General features: G+C 39.1%; 1 protein-coding gene across 1 annotated transcript in view; it reads left to right on the forward strand.

Moving 5' to 3' along the window:
• The window catches only part of LOC21394447 (CCR4-NOT transcription complex subunit 10), a 17,939-nt gene extending 6,383 nt beyond the window's left edge, over window positions 1–11,556 (forward strand). Inside the window, exons 3-6 of the mRNA XM_024161508.1 lie at window positions 5,777–5,956; window positions 6,077–6,163; window positions 6,256–6,327; window positions 9,289–11,556. Coding sequence (XP_024017276.1) covers window positions 5,777–5,956; window positions 6,077–6,163; window positions 6,256–6,327; window positions 9,289–11,220 — 2,271 coding nt within the window. The 3' untranslated portion in view covers window positions 11,221–11,556. The remainder of the gene's footprint in view (window positions 1–5,776; window positions 5,957–6,076; window positions 6,164–6,255; window positions 6,328–9,288) is intronic.
• Window positions 11,557–12,495: the final 939 nt, after the last annotated feature.

Here is a 12,495-nt window from a genome sequence, read left to right on the forward strand (position 1 = left end):
CAGTAAGGCGGTTGCGGAAATACAAGGTTTCGTCCTCCCGGATTCTCCAATCCTCGAATTGTTTTTCATTATGGATCCGAATCCAAATTCCTTGGAGGTGGGGATCCTGCCATTGATTCTGCTTAACTTGTTGCACAATGTCCGGTGTAGAGACCAGATTATACACCATAGCCTGGTTATAATATTCGTAGAACTAAAGATCATACTCACTCACCACTTCAGTCATTCTCCAATCTTCCAAAACTAATGATGTCAGAGTCCCCGTCGGCTTCCTGCTAAGGGCATCAGCCACCACATTAGCTTTTTCAGGATGATACTAGAGAGTGAAGTCGTAGTCTTTCATGTACTCCACCCATCTAATTTGCATGAGATTCAAGTCTTTCTGAGTAAACAAGTACTTCAGACTTTTATGGCCAGAGAAGACCTGAAACTTTGCTCCATAAAGATAACATCTCCATATCTTTAGAGCAAATATCACCGCTGCCAGCTCCAAATCATGAGTGGGGTAATTCTGTTCATGTGGCTTTAGTTGTCGGGATGCGTAAGCTACAACGCGTCCACCTTGCATCAACACACAGCCCAGCCCACTCCCCGAGGCGTCAGTATATACCTCATACAGCCCTTCACTGTCAGGAATAGTCAAGACTGGTGCACTTGTCAGTCTGACCTTCAATTCCTGAAAAGCACTTTCACATTCGGCGTTCCATTCGAATCTGACTTCCTTCCTCGTCAACCGAGTCATCGGTGCAGCGATGCTCGAGAAGTCCTTCACAAAACGCCGGTAATAGCCTGCCAGTTCGAGAAAATTGTGAATCTCCGCTACATTCTTCGGCCTTTCCCACTGTAGCACAGTCTCGATCTTAGAAGGATCGACAGAAATTCCTTGTCCAGAAATCACATGCCCAAGGAACTTCACTTCTGTCAGCCAGAAGTCACACTTCTCCTTCTTAGCATACAACTGGTGTTCTCGAACGGCATTACCAGAAACTCGAAGTGCCCGTACCGAGTTCTGAAAGCAGTCTTCGGAATGTCTTCCTCCTTGATTTTCAGCTGATTGTACCCAGATCTCATATCAATCTTAGAGTAGAATTGTGATCCACCCAACTGATCGAACAATTCATTGATCCTCGGCAGTGGGTACTTATTCTTCACAGTCACCCTGTTCAATTGACGGTAGTCAATGTACAACCGAAGAGATCTGTCGTGCTTTTTCACAAATAGCACCAGTGCACCCCAAGAGAAAGTACTATTCCGGATATATATCTTTTCTGTCAACTACTCAAGTTGCGTTCTTAATTTTTTCATCTCCGCCGGAGCCATCCGGTATGGAGGAATAGAAATAGGTGCCGTTCCCGGGACTAAGTCAATACAGAATTCAATCTCCCGATCTGTTGGTAAACCAGGTAGCTTATCAGGAAATACATCTGTAAACTCATCCACTACAAGGATTCCTGAACTATCTCCGATCGCTTCAGATTCATCTTCTAAGGCAAGAAGAGAGGAGAAACAGGCTAAATTCTTCCGTCCCCTAACGCTGTACTTCAACAGTCGTTCCCTGAAGACTAGGTTCATCTCTGCCTGATAAGAAATTACTGTTCCGGAATCCGTCATCAAGGTCACTTTCTTACGGTAGCAATCAATAATTGCACCGTGCCTTGACAGCCAATCCATTCCGAGTACCACATCAAACAGGGTCATCGGAAGGATAATCAAATCTGCTCTCAATCGCTCACTACCAATTGTGATTTCACATGATTTACACACACTCATTACCTCCACACATCCTAGTGGGGAGTTCAAAGTCATCGGAACTTCTAAATTCTCACTCTTCAGTTTCAAAGTCCGAACAAAAGAGCTTGATATGAACGAGTGTGTGACACCTGTATCAAACAACACGTGAGCAAAAGAATGAGAGATTAGGATCACACCCTCAACCACCGCGTTGCTGGTCTGACCTCCAGAGCTACTTCCTGACAGGGTATAAGCTTGTCCCTGTACTTTTCCATTTCCTCTATCACCAATATTAGGCCGCTGAGCCGGAGGTCTATACTGTTGTAGTGGAGGCAGGTGTGCCGGTCTCGGCGCTTGAGGCCGGAACTGTGTATACTGAGGTGGCTATAAGTCGGCGCATGAGGGTATGGCATCTGTTGCGGCTGATATGGTGGCATGTATTGTGGTGGCACTTCTTGGCTGTACGAAGCATCACTTTGGGCTTGTTGAGCCGGCGGTCGATTAGGACCCACCTGCCCACAATGGTGACACCTGGACCCGTATGGAGCATTTCTATCACTTCCGGATGAACTGTTGTCACCGCTTGCCATTTCCCCAACCATCTGCCCCTAGTTGCGGTTTCTTCTACCACTCCGCTGTGGTCCACCTGAAACAGAGAGTTTACCAGAGACAGAGACTCGACCCGCATCTTTTTCTTTGCTTTGGCGATAGGCCAAGTTATCCTGTTCCACTTTTGTAGCAGCAGCTACCAAATCCCGGAAGTTTCGAAGTCTTAGAGCCACCAAGGATCTCCTCTCAGAGTTCTTGAGGCCCTTCTCAAACTTAAGACATCTCATGTGTTCAGACTCCACCAGAGATGGCGCAAACCGGGACAGGTCATTAAACTTAACCTCATATTGCCTCACCGACATGTCACATTGCTGCAGCGACATGAATTCAAGTGCTTTTTCTTCCCTGTAACTCTGAGGGAAATACTGGTCATTGAACAGCGTCTCAAACTGCTCCCAGGTCAATCCTACGACGTCCATTCTCCTCTTGACCTGTTTCCACCAAGTGTTTGCTAACCCTTCCATCTTGTACACCGCAAATTCTACCCAGTATTCATCTGGGACTCCCATAGTACTCAAGTGCTTGACTACAGAGTCAATCCAGAACTCTGCATCCTTGGGTCCTCCCTCACTATTAAACAAGGGGATAGGCGCTTGCCTGAATTCCCGAAAATATCATTGTTTTCGATCCTCAGCCGGTCGCTCATTCCGAGCTCTAGTGGCCATGCCTTGAAAGGCAGCATACATTGCATCCAAGAACCCTTGATTCGGTTGTTCTGGCTGGGTGCCTAGCCTACGGCGAGGCGCCATTTTCCTTCAACTGAAATAAAACTAGACTGTTCAGTGGATAAAAGATGGAACACATGTATGTACAATCCTGGGGTTCTTAACCTAAAGCTCTGATACCACTCTGTCACGCCCCCCCCCCCCTCCCAAACGGGGTGGGTGACGTGGAGCTCGATTAGGGATTAATAAAGCAGATTCCACACCGGGTCCCACATTTGACTGCATCAAAATATAAATAAATTCCATAATCCAGGAGCCTCTGACACACATGGCTCCACCCCACAGGACATACAGTATCGTACATACATGCTCATGTAATTAATTATTACAACAGACATCAACCACAGTTTAGTAAATCCAATATTAAATAGGTTTATATAATTTCTCAAATTCCTTATATTTGTTGAGGAGGATAAACTCATTCCTCACTTGATCCAACAGTAGCAACTCTAGCTACCCTGCACCGCTCATCGAGTCTCCTTGGAGGGGTTTAACATTTAAAACATAAAACGTGAGCGAAAGACCCAGTAGGATATAATTTGAAATATTTAAAATAAATGAGCGCATGAATAAATAATTAAATACATAAATAAAATAAGACATTCAGTCCCGACAGAACAGCCGGAACCTCACATCCTTTTTCTCAAAGGAAATATAACTGAAAATAACCATGTTACAGGCTTCAGCAAGTAATTAGTACAAATTACTTACCTAACCAAGTGCCTCGCCTATCCGGACTGAGTTTCGGGTTCTTCTTCCGAGGATGCACTCTCCGCATCCTATCTAGGCTTACAGCAATAGACTCTATTACCAGTTCGCAAGATCTCTTATCTTAAAAATCATTCATTTAACATTATGAAATCGTTCACATGACCCCACGAACTACTCAAGCCGCGGGCCCCATGACTGGGCAAGTCCTGAGGTTCCATGACTGGACAAGCTATGGATTCCATGGACAGGACAAGCTGAGGATTTCCATAAACTAACAAGCCATGGTTTTTAAAACATTTTACTTTCGCCAACCAATCCATTTTTTTAAAACATTTTTAAGGCCAAAATCCTTTTTGAAAACAGGCTCGCAAGGAAAAGGGATAGAAATCTTACCTCGCACAATCAAAACCTGGACTAGCGTTGCATTTTCTGGCTTCCGCTTCCTCAAGCCCTTTCAGTCTGAATCCTCAGCGATCACTGATACAAGATAACACTTTAGGATCAATTCTCATTCCTAAAGCAATTCAATCTCACTTATGTACCAAGATTTTCAATTAGTGTGCCCTAATCCATTTTCATGTTTCAAATTCCATTCCAAGGGTTCTAATATCAAATCAGGGATTAAAGATGTTAATCCTTTCATCCTAAGTCCCCAAATGAAGCTAATTTGGGTTCTCCCCGAAAACATGGGTCAAAACAACACTTTTCAGGCCAAACAGGGTTAAATCCGTGTCCACCGGTCAGCCGGTGACAGAGCAGTACAACACTACCGGTCGACCGGTAATGTGCACACCGGTCGACCGGACCGGTCGACCGGTCAGCTTGCAATCCGGTCGACCGCACAAGTCGACCGGTGGAATCGACTGCGCGAGAGAAACTCGCGAAAATCAGTCCAAAAACCTGCAAATCCAGTCCTAAATCCAAATATTTCAAAGGGAAACCACTAGATCTGGGTTCTAGGTTCTAAAACAAGTCCAAAGAACCTAAGATCTCCAATTTCTACTCTAGTTTTACTCAAAATCATCAAAAATCCGGTTTGAACCAAAAATGGGTTTTGAAATCCGAAGACGTAAGATTCAAGAGAGGTTCTTTCAGTAATCTTACCTCGAATACTTCTCTTGTCGTTGAAAACTCTTTGAAATCACTCTTAGTTCGAATCCGGTTTTGATTTGAGACACAAATGGGAGAGAGAGAGGGAGAGAGAGAGCACGGAAGAGAGAGAGAGAGAGAGAGAGAGAGAGTGAATGCACGGGAAGGAAGAGAAAAGGAAAAGAAAAAGAAGGAAAAGAAAGAAAAGACATATGGCAAAATATTTAAAATGACAGTCCAGAAATGCGCCCATACACACTTCTGGTTTAAAAATAAAATTACTCAGAATTTTTAAATACCTTAAAATTATTTAAAATTACACATGTCAGAAACATTTATTTATTAATAATCAATTAATAAATTCAGATTAGGCACACTAATAATCTCAATTACCTTAATTAATCTCAATTAATTCTTCGGGGTGTTACACATGGTGCCCTTTACCTTCTAGTATGCCATTCCTTTGAAGCCTAGAAAGTAGGATTATAGGTTTAGATATGGGAATTACATAATTTAAGCTTACCTTACTCGATATAATATAGAGCTACAACATTTTCTTGTGGCCCTTGTCATATCGTGATGGGAACTGTGTTGCTTTGTTCATTTACTTTCAATCTACTCTCCTGCATCATAGTGCATTGTTAAACGACCAGCATAATGTCATTTTCATTGTTAGTCTCCTTAATTAATCTTGTTTATTATATGTATGTTCCTTTCTACTCATTGCGTCTCTGTCATATCGTGATGGGAACTGTGTTGCTTTGTTCATTTACTTTCAATCTACTCTCCTGCATCATAGTGCATTGTTAAACGACCAGCATAATGTCATTTTCATTGTTAGTCTCCTTAATTAATCTTGTTTATTATATGTATGTTCCTTTCTACTCATTGCGTCTCTTGTTTTTGTTTAGAAGCAAAGTGAAGAGATTGCACGAGCATCGGGAGAGCAAGTGGAGGCTGGTGGTAGTCTTGCAAGTAAAACTGTTTCAGGGTCTAAATCATCTACATTGGCACATCCACTTTCTTCTGCTAGTAGTGCCAATATCATGTACATGGATGAATTTGACACTTGTGTTGCAACCGTAAACATTGTATGTTCATTATATTGCGACATGGTTAAATAATGAAGATCTTGGCACCTTGCTTCCAAATAAAGTGTCTCACTATGTTGGGTTAATTAATTTGTTTGTGTTATATTTGGACTTTTCTAGGCGGTTATCTGGTTTCATCTTCATGAATATGTGAAGGCATTATCAGTTCTTGAGCCTTTATATCAAAATATTGGACCAATAGATGAGGTACATGAAAATGTATTTAAAATAATATTTTTCTATTTTTGATTGCAAGTACTAATGCCATCTTAACTGCTGCTTTCGCTGTATATATGCAGACAACAGCTCTTCATATTTGCCTTTTGTTGCTGGATGCCGGGCTTGCTTGCCACGATGCACCCAAATCTGCCGTAAGTTTTAATGTCAATTCTGTATTTTTGTTGCTTAACATAAAATTTAAATTGTTATCTGTTATTTAAGGATGACACGCACAAATATAGAAATGGTCCAAATTGAGACCCGGTATGGAACCCTAATGCTATGTTTGGTAGGAAGGAAAGAAAATATGATAGAAAGGAAATATGAAAGTGATGGAAAATAGCAATGATGGAAAGGAAATTAATTCTTTTATGTTGTTTGGTATGAGAAGATGGAAAGAAAATGAGCTTACCTTCACTTGTTTGGTATTGGAAGTTAAATTGGGAGGAAAGAAAAAATCTTACTCGTAAATTACTTTTATACCCTTAAATTTTTTGCTTGGATGTTGATGGAGAAAAGTGTAGTTTAGTAACTTTGCTCACTTTAATGAGTTGTCCCCGTTTTTCATTCCATTTTCTGCCCACTTGTGGAAAGAAAGTATTATTTTCCACTCTATTTTCTCTTCCTTTCTCTTTTCTCTCCTACCAAACAACCTACATTTTCATTTTTTCTCCCAAAATCCCTCTACCTTCTTCCTTCCTTCTACTTTTCTTTCTTACCAAACATACTCTAAGTCTTGTACTTTTGTTGGCAATCCTCTTATTATGATCATACATTAAGTAGAGATATCAGCCCTTCAATAGATTTGTTTTTGATACATTGCTAGCTTCTCCCAGGATCGGAGCCTGGGATCTCTCTTTTAAAGCCACTAACAGATTACTAAAAAATAAATAATAAATAATAAAGAATAAATAAAAAACCTGACAACTAGTAGTAATATTTGAAACTTATGTGCTACAGTCAAATTTAAGTTATCCAATTTAATCATCTACTTAAGTGCTGCCAATTGGTGATAGCCCAGTTGGTAAGGATGCAGTGGCTTTAAAAGAGAGATCCCATGGTCCAAATTGAGACTCGGTATGGAACCCCAAGTCTTGTACTTTTGTTGGCAATCCTCTTATTATGATCATACATTAAGTAGAGATATCAGCCCTTCAATAGATTTTTTTTTGATACATTGCTAGCTTCTCCCGGGATTGGAGCCCGGGATCTCTCTTTTAAAGCCACTGCATCCTTACCAACTGGGTTAGCACAAGTTGCAGCACTTAAGTAGATTAAATTGGATAACTTAAATTTGACTGTAGCACATAAGTGCAATGCTGCTGTGCTTTGTTTGTTTTCTGGGGTCAATGATTTGATGCCTCGAATATTACTACTAGTTGTTAGGTTATTTATTTATTATTTATTATTTATTTTTTGGTAATCTGTTCGCAAGTTTTAAAACAAATTGGTACATACATAGAAAAAGGAATTAATTCAATGTTCTCCGTTTTATTTTTTTCTCCTTTTTGGAGGTAGAATACACAATGAATGTTTTATTTTATTTATTTATTTATTTTTTTAACTTTTTACTTTATTTGAAAAGGAATGAATGGTTTATTGAACACTGAATGAAATAGGGAGTTTTTGAAAGATTGACTTGATTATAGTTGGGAGAATAGCCTATAGTAGAATATACATGTTCTCTCATTCTTATTTTCCTTGTAATGATCTTTGCTACGTCAATTTGATTTGGAAGAACAAATTTTATCTGAGGGAGATGTCATACTTTGGAAGTCTTTAACCCAAAGTCTGCTTTTTGTAGAATATAAGGGAATGGGTATAAAAAGTTTGTTATCATCCTAATTGCTACTCAATTCCCTCGGTTTGATCTATAGTACTTTGTGCAGTATATGAAGGTTATGTGGAATATTATTTGATAACTGGAGTTTCTGAGGGAAAAAAAGAATAGGTTGACACTCTGTTGAAAAGCTAGACTATCTGTTAAAATTTGATTAGGAGTTCAAGGCAATTAAATCTATTTTAAAATATGGAGAAGTTTAACTGTTCAATATAGTAGTTTTTGTCACCGATTAGTTCATTTTATGTTATATTGTATTGAGTATGTTATGAAAATAATTCTTATTTTTTATTTGCCTTGTTGTTGTTATATTATTAAATATACTTTAAAATAGTTTGGTGAAGTTTAACTGTTCAATATAGCAGTTTTTGTTACAGGTAAACTCATTTTATGTTATACATATACATATATATATATATATTTATAAGAAACACCTTCATTGATAATATTAAAAATAAGAATAAGGTACAACAGAGGACAAGAAGTCGTCACACAACAAAGACAAAAACTCAACATATGAAAACATAGAACATCACAACCTATCTAACACAAAATGAGATCCCAACCCCAAAACAAATCCGAGAATGACAAATCCGTGAATTGTTTATCTTGGAATGTCCACAAAGCTACCCAATAATTTAAATTATCCTTGGGTGGAGTAAGAGATGTAGGTTCTTGCTACATGCTGGTCATTGTGGTTGGAACGAAATAAACGCATCTTTGAAGGAGTTGAAAATGACGCTAAATTTTATGTTATATTGTGTCGATTATATTATGAAAATGATTCTTATTTTTTATTTGCCATATTTTTGTTATATTAACCCGGTGCATCTTGTATATCTACTTTGTGTTTGTGTAGGCAAATAAGTTGTTGCTTTGTTAGATCACATCACCCATTGAGTTCATAATCATGTAAATGTGCTTTGGCATTGCGCTAGGGCTTTTTTAACATTTCAACTACTAGACGATTTATATGTGTTGTCAAATCATGCCAGAGTTAGATATAAAAATTGCAAAACAAAAGTTGCGATGGTTTGGTGCTTAATTCCATTTTGTTAAAAATTTTGGATGACTTGCATCTCTAACCTAGAAGTTTCTTTTATCATTTTTAAAGCTTCTGATTCTTGCTTTGAAGTATTAAGTACTTTTTCCATTTTTTGTTTTGTTTTTGTTTTGTGTTGTTTTTTGTTTTTTGTTTTTGTTTTTGTTTTTGTTTTTTTGGTCTATAATTCATTCTTTAGCTCCTAATTGGTTCCCATGTTTTTTTGTTTAGGATGTTTTAATATATCTAGAAAAGGCTTTTGGTGTTAGCTGTACGAGTCAAAGTGACAATGGAAGTAGTGTGGCACAACAACCTGCAAACCTAGTTGGGAAGTCCTCCTCTCTTCCTAGCAGTTCATTGGCCACAGATGCTTCTAACACAGAGTTAGTTTCTAACAATGCATCAGAAAAAGGCTTGTCAAGAACACTATCAGAGGAAACACTTGATTATGACCCTGTGTTATTTGACATTGACGTGACACGGCCAACTGGTCTATCATTGTCGAATGATATCTTGAGGAACTCAGTTGACAGGTCTATTTCTTCCGTTGATCTGAAGCTTAAGTTGCATCTTTACAGAGTTCGATTTCTGCTTCTAACTAGAAACTTGAAACAAGCTAAACGTGAAGTGAAGCATGCCATGAACATTGCACGTGGGAGAGATTCGCCAATGGCTCTTCTATTGAAGTCCCAGCTTGAATATGCTCGTGGAAATCATCGAAAAGCTATCAAGCTGTTGATGGCGTCTAGTAATCGGACGGACACAGGAATTTTGAGTATGTTCCACAATAATCTGGGATGCATTTATTATCAGCTTGGAAAGTACCACACATCATCAGTTTTCTTTTCCAAGGCATTGAACAATTGTTCATCTCTCCGAAAGGACAAGCCTCTGAAGCTGTCAACTTTTTCACAGGATAACTCCCTCCTCATTGTATACAACTGTGGAATGCAGTACTTGGCCTGCGGGAAACCATTCCTTGCTGCTCGCTGTTTTCAAAAGGCTGGTTTGATTTTCTACAACCGGCCTCTGTTGTGGCTTAGACTTGCAGAATGCTGTCTAATGGCTTTAGAAACGGGAATCTTAAAATCCAATCTGGCACAAGATAGATCAGAAATCAGAATCAGTGTTATTGGCAAAGGAAAATGGAGGCAACTTGTTTTTGAAGATGGGATTTTGAGAAATGGAAATGTGGATCTTGAGAGAGGTGATTTGGTGTTGGGGAGTGATGGGGAGCCAAAGTTGTCATTGCCCCTTGCCCGGCAGTGTCTTCATAATGCCCTTTTCCTGTTGAACGGTTCTGAGTTGAGCTATCTGAAGTCTATTTTCCCTTCCAATTCCTCTGTGGATGAGAATGATACAACTGACATTGCATCTTCCAAGAACTTAAACCACAAGAACTTGCAGAACATCGACTTGAAGGCGTCCACAGTTGCAGTCAGTTTAGGCCAGATTAATGCAAATGGGGATGCAAAAGAGCAAAAGGGGGGAACAACCCAGGAACTTGTTCAGAACTCCCTCACTTCTTATGAAGATACATGTAAGAGAGAGAATATGTTGATCAAGCAAGCTCTTCTTGCTAACCTGGCGTACATAGAGTTGGAATTGGGAAATCCCATTAAGGCCCATTTGAATGCAAGAGCTCTGTGTGAACTTCCAGAATGTTCTAGAGTTTACTTGTTTCTGGGTCATATTTTTGCGGCAGAGGCTCTCTGCTTGCTGAACAGGGAAAAGGAAGCTATTGAGCATTTATCGATATATTTATCGGAAGGAAATGTGGAATTGCCATTCAGCCAAGAAGACTGCGAGCGAGGTCAGGTGGACCGGACTGGAGATTGCGAGGAGTTAAATGGAGGACAGGCGAGCGCCAAGAATTCTTACTCTCAGGATGTAGAAGGTATTGTATTCCTCAAGCCTGAAGAGGCACATGCAGCACTTTACGTAAATTTTGCTAGCTTGTACGCGATGCAAGGCGAGTTTGAGCTGGCACACCAGTTTGTGTCGCAAGCATTGTCCTTAACACCCAACAGTCCAGAAGCAAATTTGACAGCAGTTTACATCAATCTGATGCATGGTAAGCCGCAGGAAGCTCTAGCCAAGTTAAAACAGTGCAGTCGAATCAGATTTCTCTCGAGTGGATTAACATCGAATATATCTTCTTGATCGCTGCATTGGTGGCTTTTATTCGTAACATACGATCCACCTCGCAGTCCTAAGTTTAGTCAGTAGATGAGCAACAATCCTTTAGGAGGATTTGTAACATATATAGTTCAATTCAGAAATAAAATTTTCTGTTTATTTTCTTTTCCTTTCTTTTTTTTTTTTTTTTTTCGGGAAATTTTCTTCTGTAGGGCTCATTAATAGGTGGTGGCTGTGTTTTGGTTAGTCCGGAAGCCCACCTTTTTTCACATTTGAGGTGTAGTTCTGATTCGGGTTATTGTGTTTTAGTGCCTAATTCAGTTGGTTCAAATTATTGAGAATTATGTGCTCTTCCTGAAAAAGGGGACTGAAAATTTATTTATTCTGGATTTTAATTCCAAGTCATTTTCTTCTACGAGTTTCGTCTCGCTTGTTTTTTTTTTTTTTTCTATTCTCCTACCTCTTTCATGGATGATCAACGTTTATATCATGTAAGACATGCTTAAGCCTCTTTCTCAATGTCGTAATGTTGCTTTTTGTAGGAGGTGATTTCCCGTCGTGGATGGGGTATCCTTGGATTGTGAATTGATGAGAAAAGTCCTTGAGTAGGCAAATTCTTTGTTGGGAAGGATATGCATTTACAGATGGTTAATTGATATTGCAGTTGTTTGATATATAATTTAGCTAATCCTTTTGATGAAAGCTATTTTGAACTTCAAAAGTACGTATTTTAGAGAACGTAAGAATCACTGACTGTATAAATTCAGTTTTAGGTTAAATAACTTTTTACCACTTCGTCCTGGAGATGGAAAAAAAGGACCTAAAAAAAAGAAAAAAAGCTGAAAATATGTTAGAACTATAATTGAGGCTAGATATAGAGATGTCTTGAAAGATCTAACTGTCGTTTGTTTCTGTCCTAATTGTCGTTTCTGATGCTTGCAATTGGTCAAGAACATGTTAAAAATTACACATTTTTAACGTTAGGTCAATTTAATGTTAGTACAAAAACTAACCTTAAATATCACAACTGTTTTTAAACGATATTAAGCAACTTCAAAATTATGGCCATGGAGTTCTTATCAAGATATAGGATTCCGTGACGCAGGGACGAAGTTACTCGAGGCCCAGGGGTTTTAAGCCCCCCTCAACTTTTTCTTGTTTCTAATTATATATATATATATTAAGCAACTTCAAAATTATGGCCATGGAGTTCTTATCAAGATATAGGATTCCGTGACGCAGGGACGAAGTTACTCGAGGCCCAGGGGTTTTAAGCCCCCCTCAACTTTTTCTTGTTTC

This window comes from Morus notabilis, unplaced genomic scaffold (assembly GCF_000414095.1).
Source record: "Morus notabilis unplaced genomic scaffold, ASM41409v2 Scaffold50, whole genome shotgun sequence".
In the NCBI taxonomy this organism is placed as follows: Eukaryota; Viridiplantae; Streptophyta; class Magnoliopsida; order Rosales; family Moraceae; genus Morus; species Morus notabilis.